Below are 18,968 nucleotides of genomic sequence, written 5' to 3'. Positions count from 1 at the left end.
CACATTACTGAGCTGAGGCGCCCTGCACACACACAAAAGAGGAAAAGGTTCGTGGCAGATAGCAGCAGAGCCTCCCGCAGCGGGGCAGCAGCGGAAGCCAGGCTGCCCCTCAGCGCCTCAGAACCTCACTGCCACCAGGCAGCTTGCTCCTTACCGTAGGCTGAGCCTAACACCACGCTCTCTCCAACCCTCGCAGCGATGTATGCCGCTGCTGCGGGTAACGCAAACAGCCCTTAGCACATCGAGGTTGCAAATAATGAATTAGAAATCAGAATACCTGAGTTAAGGCTGCCTCGGGGCTGGCCACGGCAAGCCCCGCAGTGCTCTGCCGCTTCCAACTTTCTCTCCTCTCTCTGTTGCAGGCAGAAGCTCCTCACCGTGAGCAAGCCGAAACTGGAGGAGACAGGAGCCTGCTCCTGGTCCCCACCTCGGCCACCGCCCAGTGGATAGCATCTTAACGTCCAGAGAGTGCTGGGAGGCATCCAGATGCCTGCATCTTGATAAGATAGGGGCGGTTTTTGCTGGGACAGCCTCACCCCTTGCAACAGAAGGGCAGCCCCAGCCCAGAGCTGGGGGCACAAATGCTCAATGCCAGCAGTTAAGGCTGCCTTGTTCCCTCAAACACCCGGGACTTAAGGCGCTTCTCCCTTTAATTCCTGGAAATGGCTGAGCTGTTGGTGCTGAAAACCTGAAAACCAGCCTGGGGCAGACACGCAGCATGGGAAATTCCAGGGCTAGCAATTAAGTTCAAGAGTTAAACGCGACTCGAGCGCCAGGCAAGCTCTGCAGCAGGTGGTTTGACCAGCACCACTCGCTGCTTTCCTGCTGAGGAAAAGCTCCTGCAGCTGCTAAAGCAAGCTGCCCCTTGCTAAAGCATAGCCCAGAGCCTTTGCAGCAACGCCCTGAGTTTTAGATCGATTCCAGATCAAACAAAAATAATTTGGGGAATTCCTGAGATAAGGAGCTCAGGCCAAGTCACAGCAGATTCCCAGTTGCAAAAGGACTTTCGAGCAGCCTGGGTGCGTGCTCCCCAGTCGTGTCTCTGTGCCGTGCCCCTTCCCAAAGCCTTTCCTGGCAGTCCCTCCTGGGAGCAGCTCCCGGGGAGCCTTTCTCACCGCCTCGCATCCCGCTGAGGTAGCGGTGCAAACGGCAGAGCTGCTCAGATTGCTGCCTGTGCTCCAGGACCTGAACTGCCTTAAAAACCGGAGCAGGACCTCCCGAACACAAACCCTGCTCAGGCAAGGCGCTGCTATCTGAACAGAGTTTGAAGATGGCATTTTGCTCTTTAAAAGTTCAGTTTCCACGACCTTTATTCTGTGCCACCGCACTGGCCGCCCCCTTATTCTCCCTGCTTTTATGTGGGGAAGCCATTTCGTCCTTACACTGCTCTTCCACGAAAACAAGAAACAATCTGAAGAAGAACTGATAAGGCGGCTCAGGGCAGATGTGCCTTCGGTTTTTAAACATATCAGCGCTCTAAATCAGCAGCATTCCTGTGAACCCCACAGAAGCACCAGCTTTCAGGGATACCAAGTCACTGAGACTGGAGAGGGACGCAGCAGCATTATCCAGGCGGGCTGAAGCAGCCTAGCAAAACACAGGGAGTCACGTAAGGAGAGGTCTAATCACATCGCCTCCCAGGCTGTGGCTTATTCTGGGGTTTCCAAGAACCAAGGCACAGAAGCGGAGGGGATCCGAAGCGCTCGGATAACACGCATTCTGCCACGGGCACGTCAGCCAGAATGAAAGCTTAGAGGATGGGAAAAACATCCGTAATGTCATTTGTGACAGCAGGTTTGTTCTGCTTGTAACACACACTGCCAGCACGCGGGGCAAAGCGGCTTAGAGATCAACAGATAAAGGCTTTTCACCATTCAGCCTGTTATTTCATGTAAATCAGGCTGTCCTGCTGCTGAAAGACATCTCCCTATCAAGCACTGGGTGCTCAGCAAGCAGGAGCAGCGACTGCAGGGAAACAAGTTGAGGAAGTACTCACGCCGTGCCCGAATCCCTTCGCAGCACCCCGCGAGGCTCTGCCCTCTCTACCAGCGCAGTTCTGCAGCCCGCTGTGATCTTCTCACTTGCCAACACAGGTAACCCCCTGGAAGCATCGCCGCCCCAAAATAGTGATTTTTTTTTATCCACAGAAACGACTGCAGGCTCCTCGGAGGGATGAAGCCGTGTTGTGAAGAGCAACAGTGCAGCAAATTCAATTAACTTGAGCCAGCCTTCGCCTTCAGTGACGTGGCAGCAGGATCCCACGCGCCCGTCCCCAGCACGGGGCACGGTACCACGAGGCTGCTGCCACCTCGCCGCGTGTCCCGAGGGTCCCGGCCCCAGCGGGGAGCCCTGCAGGGCTGGGGCAGCCCAGAGCACGCCGTGCCCCAGCAAAAACCCCCCAGTCGCCCCCAGCAATGGCTGGAGGGGTTGGTATGGCCCCAGCTGGAGGGGAACAGGAGCTCTTTAGAGGAATGAGCCGCTGTCAGTCCGCTGTGATTGATCCGTGCATCTGCCGGTCCCCACCTGCTGCTCGCATTCCTGGCATTTCTTCCTGCAGCGTTTTCTCTCCGAGGAGGGACCTGCCGCTTATCAACTGCTGCAGAGGAGATTAGAAGGAAGAGAAACAGGGCCCCGGTTTCAACAAAACCAAGAGATTGCAGGCCCTGAGCGTGCCAGAGAGTTTTTCTTGTATCAGATGGGACAACCTGCTGAGGGGTGGGCTCAGGGAGCCCCCGCGGCCAGCTGGAGGGCAGGCAGGGGAGCCGGGTGCTCCCCCCGGCTCACTCCTGCTGCCACCAAGTGCCACCAGATGAAGCAGGGGGGGGCCAGGGAAGTGTCTCTCCCCTCCAGCCACTCACCCCAAAGTCATTTTCTATCCTGGCCAAGCACAAAGGGGCGCTGGGCGTGAGACCAGGCCGAAGGCTTGGCGGCGCAGCGCTGACGGGCAGGGACAGCCGGCGGCTGGGGGCGGCTGTGGGGCCTTGGCCAGGCCGAGGAATCACCTCACAGGCATCCCGGGGATGGAAGGGCAGCAGTCCAGCTCTGGTTTCCAGCCCTGGGCACAGGCTGGAGGTTTCTCCTTCCCTTCCCCTCCTCCTGAACACGGCCCAGTGAATAAAGTGTGACAGAGGGGAAGGGCGGCCCGCCTGCTGCCAGGGGAGGCAAGGCAGCTCCCAGGGCACAGCAAACCAACCCAGCACCTCACAGCTCTCCTAGGTGTCCAAAATCCAACCTCCCCATCAAACTTGAGCAGAATTAGCTGGTAGGACCACCACCACCGCAGCACATGCCCCTGCTGCAGGCAGACCAGCCAGGCCCTGCCTTGTTCTCATGGCCTTCAGACCCCAGAGGGAACCCACACGAGCTCTGAGGCGCCCCAGGCTCACACAGACGGCCCCCAGCCAGCCCCCAGGCGCTCTCTGGCCACGGTTCCCCACATTACCAGGTTTATTTCCACAAAAAAGCCAAAGCCAGCCTCCGTGGAGGGGTGGGAGCTGAGCCAGGTGAGCAGCACACGATGAGCTGCCCACCAGGGGCAGCTGCCCTCCAGCTTTATGGCTCTTGGAGGAAATTTAAGCAGGCGCTTTCTGTGAGTTAACTGTCCATAAAACCAGCTTGTTTTCTCAGTGCACCAGAAGGTCAGGAAAGGGCAAATTAAGGAAATTTCCCCTCAAATCATCCCCCATGCAATCCAGATGTCTGAGCAGCCTTTGTCGTAGCCTTTGTCCCGGACAGCACAATACCCGATGGCCTCCAGGCCACCCCCAGCGCCATTCACCCCAGTCCTGGCGAGGCTGCTTGCTCTGCGGGAGTGACAAACACCTCGATTTCAGCTCCTTCCAGGCCTGGAAGCTGCAAGCAGTGAGGTGGTTATGGAAACTTTCCCCCAGCCTTTCGGGCTTCCTTTTCCTGTAGATAAAAACGCACTTGCCAGGTTCCCAGTTTGGGAGGAAACCAGGAAAGGTGTATGGGGAAAGCGGGCAGAGGTCAGTGCAGCAAGCCTGGGAAATACAGCAGGGGAAAAGCTCTCTGAAAAACCCATGGAAATGTTTTGGAAGAGTCAGAAACAGTTTGGGAAACTCACCCTGCCCAGCAGCACAGCTCTTCCAGGGATATTTCAAGCATTACTACAGTTGCATTCCAGTCCCTGAGTATATTTTCTATAAATAAGTATTTTAAGTCACTTTGTTTCAAAATTTATTCTATTAGGCAACTGCAGTGCAATGCTTCACGTTTGAGACCTGTGGACTGCCCCTGATTTTTAAAGCTGTGCTGTGTTCCTTAGGTTATAACCTAGGCTCACCTCCTTTTTTTCGTCCCAGGTGCTTGTCTAAAACCATTTATTATGTGTTGTACCGCTAGGACTCCACTGATACATCGAGCCTGAGCTCTGTGGATTGACACATCCTGGTCCACAAAGCAACAACATGGTTTTATTTTTAATTTTAGTCTTTTTCCTTTTTTTCCAGGCTGATAAGCAAAAGCAAATACCCCAGTAACTTCATGCAGCATAACCAGAGCTAGGTATTCCAGCTGCCGAGGCCGGAGAACACCCGACCAGCAGCACGCCTGGTGCACTGCATCCATGTGGACCCCAAGCCCCCTGCCCCATGGAGCCCAGGGTGCTCCGGGCACTGGGGAGCAGCCCAAAAGGCCACCCCTTCACGTCCAGACTCTGCCCTAGGAGCTCTCCTCCCCTTCAGGACGCCGACACAGCTCAGCCTTCAGAGTGCAGATGCCCACAGAGGCTTTACAGCACACCAATATTACTGTTTGCAAGGAAGTCCAGGCCTGCTTAATCCAAAACACAGGCAGCAGACACATCTCTGGCCAGGCATGTGTTTTCTTCCGAGGCCGGACCAGACACTGGGAGCCCAGTCCTCTACCTGCTTCTGAGAGCCACATCCAAGCCAAGCGAACAGAAATGAACCAGGCTGAAAGAGCAGCCCTTACCACAAGAACTCCTGCTCTCCCTGCCTTGCTCCTGAAAGGGGAGAAAACACCCCCAGGGTACCGAATGCACCTCCAGGATCTGCCGAGGGCACCCAGCAGCAGGGGACCAGCGAGGGCACCTGTAGGGAGCGAGGGGAGTGCAGCGTGGCGCTGCCACGGGACTGCCCCAGGGGCACAGCGACACCAGCTTCGGGTACGGAGGCAGCAGAGCCGAAAACGAACAGCAAGCAGCAGGAAGGTGCTGCTATTTGGGAGCCCGGGGACAGCAAGGAAGGGTCGGGGCAGTGGGAAGTGCCACCCGCTGCGTGCCGTGGGACGGCAGGCCGGGACAGACGAGCAACCCGACACGTCGAAGGGAGCAGCAGCCACAGCTGCCAGCTGTCCGTGCCACCACGGCGTGAGCACACCCTGCTTTTAATAGCTTCCAGCACCGAGCTGGGCTCAGGAGCTTAAAGCTCCGAGAGCAGCACGTGAGGCACGCCTGCAATCGCAGGGACCGTCCTCACCAACGCCGGGGAGCAGGGACCGGGACCGAGAGCGGGACCAACCTAAATCCTCCCTGTCAGTCTCGGGGGCCGAGAGCACCAGGTCACCCCGTTTTCCTGGGGTTTCCAGAGTTTAACTTTTGTTTTCTGATCGGAGGGTAACGGGAGACTATAAAAAACCAAGGCGCTGGCCTGAGTGGCTCCGGAGGCTAAAATAAACACGCCGAGCCCTGTTTGTGAGAGAGTAAAAATAGCCTCCTTTCTCATCCCTTCCCAGGACCTCTGCCTCGCACGCAAAAGCTTCACAGGTTAAGCAGAAAAATACCTTAACTGTAAATGTCAGCGGACGCGGAGGGAACGTTTCAATCTGAGCTCTGTGCCATTTCTGCAGGAACTCAGAAAGGCGGCGAGCGAACGGCACCTGCGAGGCTCCTCGTGTGCACAGGGCTGGAGGCCACTCGGAGCCCATTCCCTTTAATAGAAGCTCCCATCCTTCTAAAAAAAACTCACTGGAATTACATCTTGTGCTCTTTCTTGGCTGAATACTTTTTAAATGACACTTATTCCAAAGAGCATTAGCTACCAAATCTAGCGCTGAGCTGCGCTGCGGCCGTGACGGGCTCTGGGAAGCAGCGCGAGCACAACCAGCTGTACTCCAAAAGGCACCAGGGCAGCTCTGGTTCTCATTGCTGCCCACCAACTGCTGCTAAATCCACTTTTTGCAGGGCCTAAATGCACTATTTGGCACCCGCACTGCCCAGCCCCTGGGAGAGGAGTGACCCCGGGCCACGCCGCAGGGACGTCACCACAAAGCTGGCTTCGGTTGTCACCTCCTTCTCCCAGTGAGGGAACAGCCAGACCCATGAGCTTCAATGACACGGGGCTGAAAAAGGACTGCAGGACAACCCATAACAGGGTGCTGGACACATCCCCCATGGGAACACCCCCGGGGGTGGCTTTGAGCACCGCAGCAGGGTCAGCGGCCCCACTGCTGCCCGTGCACCCAGCTCCCAGCACCACAAAATTCCCAACTCCGCTCCCAAAATGCGGGCTCAAACGGCAGCAACATGAATTACGCAGCAATTTAGGGCTTTGGGTGAGACACGGCGGCATCTCCAAAGATTTCTTAGCACAGCCATGTGTAGTGGGTTTACGTGGCAAGGTTTTGGTAGCAGGGAGCCATAGGGGTGGTTTCTGTGAGAAAGATCTAGAAGCTGCCCCATGTTTGGGAAGGGCCCCATTGTTTTCCAGATCCGAGCCAATAAGCGATGTTGTTTTGCGCCTCTGTGAGAGCATATTTAAGACAGGGAAAAAACGCTGCGCCACGCAGCAGCCGGGAGAGTCAAGGGAGTGGGAGAACAGCCTTGCACCAAGGTCAGTGTAGAAGAAGGGGGAGAGGTGCTCCAGGCGCCGGAGCAGAAGTCCCCTGCGGCCTGTGGTGAGGACCATGGTGAAGCAGGATGTCCCCCTGCAGCCCATGGAGTACCACGGTGGAGCAGGGTTCCACGCTGCAGCCCGTGGAGGAGACCACGGTGGAGCAGGTGGCCCTGCACTGACGGAGGCTGCCGCCTGTGGAAGACCCCTGCCGGAGCAGATTCCGGGCCGGACCTGTAGCCCGTGGAGAGGAGACCACGCAGGAGCAGGTGATCTGGCAGGAGCTGCTGCCCGTGGGGGAGCCAGGTTGGAGCAGTTTTCTCCTGAGGGATGGACCCCGTGGTATGGACCCATATCTGGAGCAGCTCTGGAAGAGCTGCTGCCTGTGGGAAGCCCACGCCGGATCAGTTCATCAAGGACTGCATCCCGTGGGTGGGACCCCACAGCACAGGGGACGAGAGTGACCGAGAAGGAGCGGCAGAGAAGAAGTGCTGTAGACTGACCATAACCCCCATTCCCCGTTCCCCTGCGCCGCTCGGGGGGAGGAGGTGGAAAAGGGTGGATGGGGGGGGAAGGTGCTTTTGTTTTTTTTTTCCTTTGTTTTCTCACTTCTCTCGCTTGTTAGTTGTAGGCAATAAATCTTACTATCTCCTTATGCCGAGTCTGTTTTGCCCGTTACAATAATTATTGCGTGATTTTCTCGTCCTTATCTCAATCCTTGAGCCCTTTTCACATATTTTCTCCCCATTCCTCTTTGAGGAGGGGGAGTGAGAGAGCGGCTGTGGTGGAGCTCGGCTGCCCACTCGAGCGGAACCACGACACCATGCTCATTTTAAGTGACAGGGACAAGAAAAACAGATTTGTTAGCTAAATAGACATTCAGTAGAGCTGGTCATATGAGAAGCTCAGCACTCACTTCAGTTTACATTCCTAAACACGGCCACATCACATTCAAACCCCGCATTTAGCAAGGTTAGCTACAGTGGTCCTCAGCACCTCACCTGCTCCACGAAGGCAAATCTTGCAGCAAGCACTGTCTGCAGCCACAGGCTTCACGGGACGGCACAGCCACAGCCTCTCCCCAGCTACACCTCTTCCAACTGAGGAGCACCTTAACAAATAACTGAGAAAAAAAAGTGCACTTCTCCCAGGTTTTAATTTGCCTGGCTTCCTCCTCCTCTGGCTTCACACAGACCTTCATACTTCATGGCCAAAAACAGCTCAGATAAGGAGAGCTGCCCGCACACTCACTGCAGAGGCACCTCAGCCAGATACTTCACAGCAAAACCACAGCTTCTTTCTTACGTTAATATTTTGTGTTACCTGCTACATTTATAGGATGAAGTTCTTCGCCCGCTGCACCCCGTTTCCTTCCTGCTCCAGCCCACTTTTCCTCCTATTCAACGGCCCGCACAGATTTTGGCAGCTCGTGCGCCCAGCAGGACTCTCCAGCAGCCCTGTCGGTCTCCTCTGGTGGCAGGGATCCTCAGAGGTGCTTGGAAACTGGAGGTTTGGTAGGAAAGGCTTCGCTGTTCCTTCTCCCCAACTCTTCCAGGCAGGGCGGACAGGATCCAGCCCACCCCAAGCGGCTGCCCGAGCTCCTCTGGGCACGCAGGCAAACGGCCTGCCGCAGGTCTCCGCTCAGCCACCAAGGTCCTTCAAAAGCCATCGAAAAAACACTCGAGATGCTTCTAGCAAGTGAATTCTCTCTGCACGGGACTGCTCTAGAGCCTGACGCCAGGGGACCGGCCCCAGCTAGGAGCTGAAGTGACGTGGGTGCAGCCTGCTGACCGTGCCACCCGTGTCACTGACCTGCCCCTGTGCCACCTCCAGCTGGCCAGAGGAGCTGAAACGCCTCCTCCGCCACACGCAGCCCACGGGAAGACAAGGGGGCCTCTGGCCCTGCTGACACAGGGCATTCCTTCCCGTGGAGGAGAGGCAAGGTGCAGGCAAGCAGCTGGCCTGCAGGACAGGGGCCCAGCAGGACAGGGGCCACCAGTTATTCCAGCTGATCCCCGTCGCCGTCTCCTCGGGGAGATGAACACCTTCAAGCTTCCCGAAGCACCGACTCCTGCAGCAGCCACCAAACGTCCTCCTCCCCTCCCAGCACGGAACTGGGCACTGTCAATGTGAAACTGGGACCAGTGTGCCTACAAACTTCTATTCACACACGGCTTTGCTTTGAAGGGAGCACACAGCGAAGTGCTGGGACACGAGCAGGAGTCATGGATCGGGTCGTGCTGCAGAGCTGAGCCTTCAGCTGATACCATGGTGGCTTCACTGGCTGGGACCCGCACACCTCGCCACGTGCCCAAGCAGCTCCAAGCTCCACGCACCCTCCTGCCTTCAGCATGACCCTACACCACCGGTCCCAAACCTATGGTGCTGGGTGTCAGCCCCGCGTGGCAGAGTCCCCATCAGCTCAAGCAGCTATTAAGGAGAATTCCACCCCAAAACACTGACCTGGGCTTCAGCTAAGCCAACCTGAATTCCTATACACAAGCAGAAGACAGGACTGGAGCACTCACAGTGCTCTTCCCAGGCTCTCTGCTGGAGCAGGCACGCCACACGCTGCATGGGTCCAAAAGGCACCCAAAATTGGGGCCCTGCACTTACCCTTGCCCCCCCAGAGCTCCCGCGGGCTGCTCCTGCGGCAGGATCCAAGCCACCCAACCCACCACAAAGCACAGGGGCACCAGCAGCCGAGACGTACCGGGGATTGTGCAGAGCTGTCCCTGGCTGCAGCATCTTGAGCTTATCCCAGCTGCAGGAAAATCAAACCCAGACTCTCTCTGCCTGCTGCTCCGTCCTGCTTTTCTTTACCAGGCAGGGCAGAACCGCACCAAGGGCTCCCCCGATGCACCCTGCTGTTGGTGATTTCCATCAGACCATGAGGAGCCCGCAGAAGGTGCAAAACAGCTCACCTACGCTCGGGGCTCGGCTCGCTGCACGTCCACGCACCGCCAGGGGAGGCTTTAGGAGGCCAGGACTGAGGGAAGGGAGCAGGGCTGGGGGACTGAGGGAAGGGAGCAGGGCTGGGGGATGTGGAGCTCGGTCACGCCAGGGGCGAAGCGCACAGCGCCAGCAGGCAGGCCTGCAGGAAACAGCTTCTTCCTGTGACGGCAGGACAGCGCTGCAGCCTCTCCCTGGGGAAGGCTCCAGCCCGCAGACCAAGGACTGGCCACGTCCTGGTCCCACCACAGCAGGGAGAAGGACGAGGAGGGGCAGGATCCCAGCTTCCAGCACTTTGGGGCGTGCGGTGCTACGGTGCCGGCAGCGGGAGCGAGAGGCGGGTGGGTACGGAACCACGGGCCTGCGATGCTGCTTCTTGACCACCCCGATCCAGGCCTTTCAGCAAACCTCCCCACACCTAGACGAGCCGTGACAACCACAGGTACTGCACTCGGCCCCGTTAAGCAGGCAGAATCACAACTCTCATCCCAGCTTATCACCAGCACCACTCGCAGCACCGCCGCTGCCTCCTCAAACGCTTTCAGATCACAATACACGAGCTTAGGGCATTGCCACCAACAGCCCAATCCCTTCCTCATGTCAGCTTTGTTACCAAGTTTCCGTGGGGCTCTGAAGTCCTGTTCTTACGCTTTTCTTCCAGGCACTTTACTAACAAGGGCCGGTGGGGTTCCGCATGCAGCACCGGCCCAGCACGTTGCTTTGGCCTCCTCTGGACTTTCTGAAGGGGATTTGTTGCTCAGCAATTGTCGCTCCCGCAAGATCAAACCTCTTGTTTCTCTGAAGGCTGAACTCTAACCGATACCCACACCGAATTTTATTCAAAGACACGAGAAGCGTTGCCTGAAGGAGCAGCCAGCACGAGGCTGCTGGCACGGGGACGGACACAAAGCGTGGGCTTCAGAGACCACCAGGAGCGCTGCGTCCCCCCCATCACACATGAAGTTTGGAATTTTGGCCCAGCAGGGCCTTGTTTGGAGGATTGTGTTGCCGAAATGACGCTTTCCAGCATGCCACAAAGCAGGTGCTGCCGTGCAGCAGGAGGGAAGGATGCTGCAGCCCTGGTGTTTTTCTGCCTCCCTGCCCCACACCTGGGAGGCAGCTTCCTGCAGGGATCCCGAGAGCCACAGCACAGCTAAAAATGACACCACGTTACGTCCCTACACCGTTATTTCAATCTCTGCCATACTTACAGAAGGCCTGAAGGAACTTTTCCTTCCTGGAGAGGAAGCTCCCAGCTGGAGGATAGCTTTACAGCGTGAGTTCATGGGGGGCGCACAGCAGCTGTGCTGAACAGACTGAGCAAACACTTTCCTTTTGATGAAGGAGGCATCTGAGCAGCACCCCGGGCTCCTGAACAACTGCCCAGCAGGGCTGGGGACTGCTTTTGCCTACCAGACCCAGCCCTGTAACAGAAAAACCCCAAAGATGCCCTTGGCACAAGGAAATTCTCTGGGGGAGGACGGGAGCTCTGGGAAGGGGAACGTTTCCCAAAGGGTCTGAAGGAGGACCTGGCATGAGGAAAATGAAAAAAAATGGTGAAAGGAAGCGAGCCATCCCTCCCCAGCGAGGGACCCAGTGCACAGGTGGCCCCCGTGCCACCCCCTGTAGCTGTGACTGCAGCACGGGGCTGTCACATCACCCGCTGCCACTCAGTGCTCACGTGGAAAACCGCTGGCTCAGGCCATCAGCAAGCCTCACCCAACTCATCCCAAATCAGTCCCCTGCCCTTGGGACCGACAGCAAGCGACCAGTGTCTGCCACTGGCAACTCTCACCGCAGCCACCGCCTGCCAACTCCCACCCTTAAGGGAGATCAAGCTTCCTCAAGCCTCCATGCACAACCTGGTTCGTAAAAAACCAGAAACGTGCCTGAAAGCAGCAGCGTGAATCCATCACCTGTACGCGCTCTCCGCCAGCGTGACCTGGAGCTGTGCGGGTAAGCCGAAACCTCTCCTGTGCTCGGCAGCCCCGGGCAGGCAGGGAGGAATGCCGCCCGTCAGGTCCCCGCCAGCAGCATTTGCAAAGCTGAGCGCTGGTGAAGAGGCTTCTCCAGCAACCTGCTAGAGAGCTCTGAGGAGCCCGATACGAAACGTCTCTGAGGCTGCCTGTATAGCCCTCCACGAGCAGCACCCTTCTCAGAAAGTGGATTAGAAAAGACAGACCGGCCTCGTTCAGGGTCACCGAGATGGCAAATACCACAGCCGAGCGCTGCAGCGAGACCACGGCACGAGACAAGAGTTAGGAAGGAGGACAACTCCTCGTCAGAAACCTTCATCTGAACGCCTACTTACAGGGCAGGTGAGGTCAGGAGGCAATTTTCCCAAAGAAAACCCCAAAGAGAAACTAAACAGCATCCACCTGCGGGACTCAGACAAGATCTGCTGCCGTTCCCAAGCCCACCAGCACCGGGGCCATGCCTCTGCCTCCTGCTCCTCCAGGCCGGGCCTGCTGCGTTTGAGAGCTCCTTCCACGCCACGATTCGGGTGAGGAACTCGCAGCAAGGTAACTGGGAGTGGGGGGAGAAAAAAGAAAAGCTCAGCTCGGCAAGGAGACCGGCAAACAGCACGCTGCCACTGCGTGTGTGGGACGAGCACCTCGCCCCTCCAGGAGCAGCGAGCGTGCCCCCAGCCCAGCCCGAGCCACCCGCAGCGAGGCCGGGCTCCTCGGTGAGCCCCCCGCAGCCACGCAGAGCACAGAGGGAGCTGCAGGACGTGGAGGAGAAAGCCCCCCATGCTGGGCACAAGGGGCAGAGGGGGGGCACCCCTGGGCACCCTGCTGTCGGGGCAGTGCTGTGCCAGCAGGCCAGCTGCACGCTCGGGAGGGAGGCGGTGACAAAGAAGGCAGTAACGCCAAATATATACAACGCCAGCCCCGCTGGCAAGATGAGCCTCCATCCAGCAAACTGACCCACGGACAGCTTTAAGCCAGCTGGGAAGCGCAGGGAGATAGCAGATAGAGACATGCACTGGGAGAGGAAACGCACCCATCTGAATGACTCCAGCAGGTTACGGCGTTATCTTCCCTTCCAGCAGCACCTCGGCAGTCTGGCCAAACTTACTCGCCCTCGCAGAACAAGCCCCAAAAGCCCCGGTTCTTGGGGCTGATCTTTGATTTTTCACAGCTCAAACACGGTCACAGCGAATCGGGTTTAAGGTACGCAGCTCTCCAGACGGCACAAACATCCTAAGAACAAACACTTGCAGCATACCAAGACCTCAGATATGCTGGGTCAACCCAACTGTGTTTATCTGTATTTTGCCCAAATTGCTGCTGAAGTACTCTGAGCTCAGGGAGCCTCCCTCCCCGCCGATCCAGCAAGAGGCCAGAAGCAATCGGCCGGCAGCCTATGAGCAGCACAAGGAATGCCAGAGACATTTATTTACACAACCACTGCTTGCCCAAGGAGAACTTTGAGTTTGCATTTTCCTTGTTCAAATTAATCATTACCGGAATTAATTCCTCCATATCAGCCCTCAGCTCACGGGAGGAAAGGCGCAAGCCATCCAGAATCAGCCCTGCAACAAAACTTGAGGACGGCTGTCACCGCCGAAAGCGGCCGGCCGCAGCTCCCCCCGGGCTGGCACAGCATGCTGACCCCCTCCAGGACAGCCCCCACCTTATTTCAACCCAAAACGTGGAACAGGCAGCGAGACAACGCTCCTGCTGCCGTGCCACACTGCCAGGGGGCTGGGGGGCAGCACAAAGCACTGAGTCCCCTCTCCTCACAGCCGTGGCCGTCAGCTCCCATGGGCACAGAGCAGGGCACAGAGCAGGGCACGGTGCTGCCCCCGACACCCTCCCCTGCTGCCGGGGCTGGAGACACGCGAGGATTCCTCCAAAGCCTGTGGAGGATGAGTTCGGTTTGGAGGATAAGGTTGGGTCTGAGCCCATTCCTGCTGTGTGTTTCACAGCATGAGCACGGGGGCTCGCCGTACCTGCCGAGGGTCCAGCTCCGTCTCCTGGGGCGGCCGAGCCCAGCACAGCGGGCAGAGAAAGGAGAAGATTTACGCAGAATTTACTACCTAGCGTAAAGAAAGGGGCGCTTGTAAGGCAGCAGGCACCCCGAGCACCAGCACCTGGCTGTTCAGGCAGCGCCGGGTGCCCGGGGAAGGTGCTGGGGGTCCCGCAGCACCGGGGCACGGTGTGAGCGGGGGGCAGCGGGGCTCTGCTGGGCGCCCCCAGCCAGCAGCAGCCCCCCCGTTTGGCACAGCACCCTGCAGCCAGGGCAGGGCAGCGCCGGGACGGGCACCGGGAACAACGAGCGGGGGGGGCCCCGAGCAGCCCCCGGGCGGCTCCGTGCGGCCCAGAGCCGGGCCGGGCCCCGCCGCCTGTTGCTGGGGGGCGGCCGGGAGCCCCCCGGGGCCGGCTCCCCGCGGGGGGCGGCAGCCCAAGGTCAGCCCCGCCGGGCCGAGCCCCCCCCCCCCACGGCCGGGCACGCAGCTCCCGGCACCCCCGGCCCGGCCCCAGCGGGGGCGCACCCAGGCGCAGGCCCAGGCCCAGCCGCAGGCCGTGCCCCCGCCGGGCCCGTTCCGCCGCCCGCTCCCCGCCGCCGCCGTGGCGCTGCCGCCGCCGCCAGGCCCGGCCCGCCCGGTAGGCCAAGGGCAGGGCGGCGCGGCAGGTGCCACCGAGGCGGCGGAACGAGGCGAGGCCAGGCCCGGCCGCTCCGTCCCCACCTCCTCCCCGCCTCCCCCCCCCGGCTCTCCCCGTGCTCACCGGGCCCCGCGGCCGCTCCCCGTGGCCGCTCCCCGCCGCCAGCGGCCCCGCACCCAGCGCACGGAGCGGGCGGCGCGGCGCGAGCGCGACCCCGCGCGGGCGCGGGCACGGACCTGGGGGCGGGGCCCGGCGGCGCCTGGCAACCGGCGGCACGAGCGCGCCGCGGCCAATCGGCGCCCGCCGCCCGCGCTCGCCACGCCCCCTCGCGGCCCCGCCCCACCTGGCCGCGCGCGCGGCGCCGCCCCCCCCCCTCCTCCCCGCTCCCCGCGCCCTGCGGCCGGCCCGCGAGGCCCCGCCCCTTTCGCCGCGTCCTCTTCCTCTTGGCGCCGCCGCAAGCCCCGCCCCGCACCTGCCGCCGGGACACGCCCCCGAGCACAAAGCCACGCCCCCTTCTAGACCACGCCCACCAACCAAACCACGCCCCATAGACACCAGGCCACGCCCCCACCGTCAGGCCACACCCTACCATTAAGCCACGCCCCTACCATCAGGCCACGCCCCTAAAATCAAGCCACGCCCCACCCCACATGCTCCGCCCCCACCCAACAGGCTCCGCCCCCACCCAACAGGCTCCGCCCCATCCACTAAGCCACGCCCCATCCTCCAGACCCCGCCCCCTTCCTCCAGACCCCGCCCCCTACCGTCAGGCCCCGCCCCCCGCCGCCAGCGCCATGCCGGTGCCGCGGGTGCTGCTGGCCGTGGCCGTGGCCGTGGCGCTGGGTGCAGGTAGGGCCGGGGCCGGGGGGCACAGCGGGGACCAGGCAGCCCCGGGGGGCCCCGCGGGCACCTCCCGAGGCTCGCCCCCTGCCCCCGTCTGGCCCCGTGCCCCCCGTGCCCAGCTCCCGCCGCGCTCCCCAGGCTCCCGCTCGCCCCTCAATGACTTCCAGCGCCTGCGAGCCACCGAGCTGCTGCCCCTGCCCCCCGAGGCACCGCCACCGCCCGAGCCGGGCCCGGCCGAGCAGTGCGCCCAGCGCTGTGCCACCAGCCCGGCCTGCCGGTGAGACGCCACGCGGGGTGAACCCTGTGACCCCCGGTGCCCCCCGGTGCCCCCCGGTGTCCCCGGTGTCCCCGGTGCCACCCCGCTGTCACGCCTCGCAGGGCCTTCCACCACGAGCGGCAGAGCCAGCTGTGCCAGCTGCTGCGCTGGACGCAGCACTCGCCCGGCGTGCGGCTGCAGAAGAACATCCACTACGACCTGTACCAGAAGAAAGGTGGGGCTGGCACCGGGGCTGCACGCCGGGCACCCGCTGCGGGGCCACCCGCTGCCCGCCCGGCCCTGATGCCCTGCCCGGCTCTGCCCAGACTACCTGCGGGACTGCATCGTGGCCGACGGCATCAGCTACCGCGGCACGCGGGCCACCACGGAGAAGGGGCTGCGCTGCCAGCACTGGCAGGCCACCACGCCGCACGACCACAGGTGCCACCGTGCCCCCCCGCGCCCCCCCAGCGGCCGTGGGCACCAGCCCTGGGCAGCACGGGGCGGTGGGACGTGGGACGGGGCGGCATGGGGCGGTGGGTGCGGGGTGGGGGCAGCACGGGGGTGGTGGGGACGGCGCTGGGGCGGTGGCACTGACCGGGGGTGGCACAGGTTCCTGCCGTCCCCACGCAACGGGCTGGAGGAGAACTACTGCCGCAACCCCGACCGCGACAAGCGTGGCCCCTGGTGTTACACCATGGACCCCAGCGTGCGGCACCAGAGCTGCGGCATCAAGAAGTGCCAGGATGGTGAGCGCCGCGCCCCGGGGATGCCCCGTGCCGCTTGTCCCCGCCACCTCTGAGGCCCCCCCCCCACTGTTGGCAGCCATCTGCATGACCTGCAACGGGGAGGATTACCGAGGCTTCGTGGACCACACCGAGTCAGGGACCGAGTGCCAGCGCTGGGACCTGCAGCACCCGCACAAGCACCCCTACCACCCCGACAAGTACCGGCCCGGGGGCGCGCAGCCACGGTGCTGACAAGGAGCGCCTGTCACCCTCACCCACTGCTCCCCGTCTCTCGCCCAGGTACCCCGAGAAGGGTCTGGATGACAACTACTGCCGCAACCCGGACGGCTCCGAGCAGCCCTGGTGCTACACCGTTGACCCCGCGCGGGAGCGCGAGTATTGCCGCATCCGCGTCTGCAGTAAGTCCCCGCTGGTGGCACACAGGGCCGGGGCCGGCTGTCCCCGCTGCCACCCTCACCCCGCTGTTCTCTGGCCATGCAAGCAGAGAAGCGTCCGCGGCCCCTCAACGTCACCACCAACTGCTTCAGGGGGAAGGGCGAAGGCTACCGGGGCCGGGTGAACGTCACCGTGTCGGGCATCCCGTGCCAGCGCTGGGACGCCCAGGCACCGCACCGGCACCACTTTGTGCCCGACAAGTACCCATGCAAGTAGGTGTGGCGGGGCAGGACGGGGTGGCCGTGGGCAGCACCCACGGGCACGGGCACGCAGCTGGCTGCTCTGCCAGGGACCTGCAGGAGAACTACTGCCGCAACCCCGACGGCTCGGAGGCGCCGTGGTGCTTCACCACCCGCCCCAGCGTCCGCGTTGCCTTCTGCTTCCACATCCGCCGCTGCGACGACGAGCTGGGTGCTCAGGGTGAGCCCCGCTGCCCTGGGCGTGGGGGTGCCCCCGTCAGGGTGCCCGCCTGTGACAGGGTGCTCCCTGCCTGCCCCCAGAGTGCTACCACGGCCGTGGTGAGACGTACCGCGGCCACGTCAGCAAGACGCGCAAGGGCATCACGTGCCAGCGCTGGGACGCCCAGACACCCCACGTGCCCCAGTGAGTGTGTGCAGGAGCCTCCCGGGGGCTGCGGCACGGCCGCGGGGACGGGGACAGAGGTGGCGACTCCCTCCCGGCAGGATCTCTCCCGCCACCCACCCTGAGGCCCACCTGGAGGAGAACTACTGCCGCAACCCCGACAACGACAGCCACGGCCCCTGGTGCTACACCATGGACCCCCGCATGCCCTTTGACTACTGCGCCATCAAGCCCTGCTGTGAGCCCCGGCCCCGCCGAGCCCCGGCTGCCCCGCGGCGTGCTTGTGGCCACCCCGCTGCAGCCACCCCCTTGCTGTTCTCTCCGCAGCCGGCAACGCGGTGCCGTCCATCCTGGAGAGCACGGGTAGGGACGGGGGGACGCCGGGTGCCACGCGGCGGGCGCGGACACCACCGGCTGACGCCTGCCGTGTGCGCAGAGGCGGTGACGTTCGAGCAGTGCGGCCGGCGGGACGAGAGGCTGCAGCTCAAGGGGCGCATCGTGGGCGGGCAGCCCGGCAACTCGCCGTGGACCGTCAGCATCCGCAACCGGTGAGCGGGCGCCCCGCGTGCCAGCACCGCTGTGCCACCAGCCGAGTGCCCCCCCGAGCTGCCCCCTCTCATGCCGGTGCCTGCAGGGCCGGCGTGCACTTCTGCGGCGGGTCCCTGGTGAAGGAGCAGTGGGTGATCAGCATCCGCCAGTGCTTCTCCTCCTGGTGAGCTTGAGGACAGCACGCAAGGCGCCGGGTGCCGCCGTGCCCTGATGTCCCCATCCTGCAGTGACGCGGACCTGTCGGGCTACGAGGTGCACCTGGGGCTGCTGTTCAAGGACCCCGGCCCTGCAGACCCCGACCTGCAGGCCATCCCCATCGTGCGCATCTTCTGCGGTCCCTCTGAGTCCCACCTGGTGCTGCTGAAGCTGGCGAGGTGAGCAGCCGAGCCCCGTGCCCTGGCACTGTTGGCACTGGCACCACGTCCCCCACGCCCCCCGTGTCCCTCCGCAGGCCGGCCGTGCTGAACAAGCGCGTGGCCCTGATCTGCCTGCCGCCCGAGCGCTACGTCGTGCCCGCGGGCACCATCTGCGAGATCGCCGGCTGGGGGGAAACCAGAGGTACCCGACGTGGGCAGCCCCGGCCACGGCATCCCCCTGCCCGCAGCCTCCCCCTGCCCATCCCATGACACCCCCTTCTCACGCCCTCCCCCTTCCGTGCCACCCCCCGCCACCACCCCGGGGGCTGGCACCCTGCAGGCACGGCCGACAGCCGCGTGCTGAACGTGGCCCAGCTGCCCGTGCTGGCCCACGGCGAGTGCCAGGCGGCGCTGCGTGGGCGCCTGAAGGAGAGCGAGCTGTGCACTGCCCCGCTGCGCACCGGCGTGGGCGCCTGCGAGGTGAGCGGGGCCAGGGGGGCTCGGGGCCACCCCCCGGGATGGGGGTCACGGCGCTCTTTTGGCCCCGCAGGGAGATTACGGAGGGCCCCTGGCCTGCCTGACCGCCGACTGCTGGGTGCTGGAGGGGGTGATCACCCCGTCCCGCGTCTGCGCCCGCACCGACCAGCCTGCCCTCTTCATCCGCGTCTCGCTCTACGTCGACTGGATCCACAAGGTCATGAAGATGGTCTGAGCCGGGCTGCGGGCAGCTGGAGGGGTGGCACCCCCCTGCCTGCCCCCCCGATGCCAATAAAGGGAGTGGAGCCAGCCTCTGTCTGTGTTGCAGCGGGGCCAAGACACACAGG

General features: G+C 62.2%; 2 protein-coding genes across 7 annotated transcripts in view; one reads left to right on the top strand and one right to left on the bottom strand.

The window, feature by feature from the left end:
* The window catches only part of DAG1 (dystroglycan 1), a 39,091-nt gene extending 24,464 nt beyond the window's left edge, over positions 1-14,627 (bottom strand). Inside the window, exons 1-2 of one of the 5 annotated variants that reach the window (XM_082767933.1) lie at positions 14,498-14,568; positions 13,720-13,806 (exon numbers count right to left, since the gene is read on the bottom strand). The gene's annotated coding sequence lies outside the window, so the exon portion shown is untranslated. Of the gene's footprint in view, positions 1-8,135; positions 8,159-12,767; positions 12,906-13,719; positions 13,807-14,497 lie in introns of those variants that run through there. The other 4 variants (XM_082767932.1, XM_082767934.1, XM_082767935.1 and 1 more) reach the window with 4 other exon arrangements.
* A 527-nt stretch (positions 14,628-15,154) lies between these two features.
* Positions 15,155-18,931, top strand: MST1 (macrophage stimulating 1). 2 transcript variants are annotated; one of them, XM_082768628.1, is made up of 18 exons: positions 15,155-15,223; positions 15,356-15,494; positions 15,596-15,708; positions 15,800-15,914; positions 16,086-16,222; positions 16,299-16,419; positions 16,502-16,620; positions 16,707-16,869; positions 16,947-17,077; positions 17,158-17,260; positions 17,341-17,477; positions 17,567-17,602; positions 17,676-17,787; positions 17,874-17,951; positions 18,016-18,162; positions 18,240-18,346; positions 18,485-18,624; positions 18,695-18,931. In XM_082768628.1, the coding sequence occupies exons 1-18, from the start codon at positions 15,169-15,171 to the stop codon at positions 18,854-18,856; spliced, it is 2,115 nt and encodes a 704-aa protein (XP_082624754.1). In that variant the 5' UTR covers positions 15,155-15,168; the 3' UTR covers positions 18,857-18,931. The 2 variants fall into 2 exon arrangements, with proteins under 2 accessions (XP_082624754.1, XP_082624753.1); XM_082768627.1 differs by having other exon boundaries at positions 16,704-16,869.
* Positions 18,932-18,968: the final 37 nt, after the last annotated feature.

Source organism: Aythya marila, assembly GCF_965140915.1.
Source record: "Aythya marila genome assembly, chromosome: 10".
Taxonomy (NCBI): Eukaryota; Metazoa; Chordata; class Aves; order Anseriformes; family Anatidae; genus Aythya; species Aythya marila.
Note: the sequence above shows the minus strand (reverse complement) of the source record. Positions and strands in the feature narration are given on the sequence as shown.

Coding starts and splice junctions, on each gene's coding strand:
- MST1 (XM_082768627.1), top strand. CDS start 15,169: ATGCCGGTGCCGCGGGTGCTGCTGGCCGTGGCCGTGGCCGTGGCGCTG. Junction 15,495..15,595: donor GCCACCAGCCCGGCCTGCCG/GTGAGACGCCAC, acceptor CACGCCTCGCAG/GGCCTTCCACCACGAGCGGC. Junction 16,420..16,501: donor CACCCCTACCACCCCGACAA/GTACCGGCCCGG, acceptor TCTCTCGCCCAG/GTACCCCGAGAAGGGTCTGG.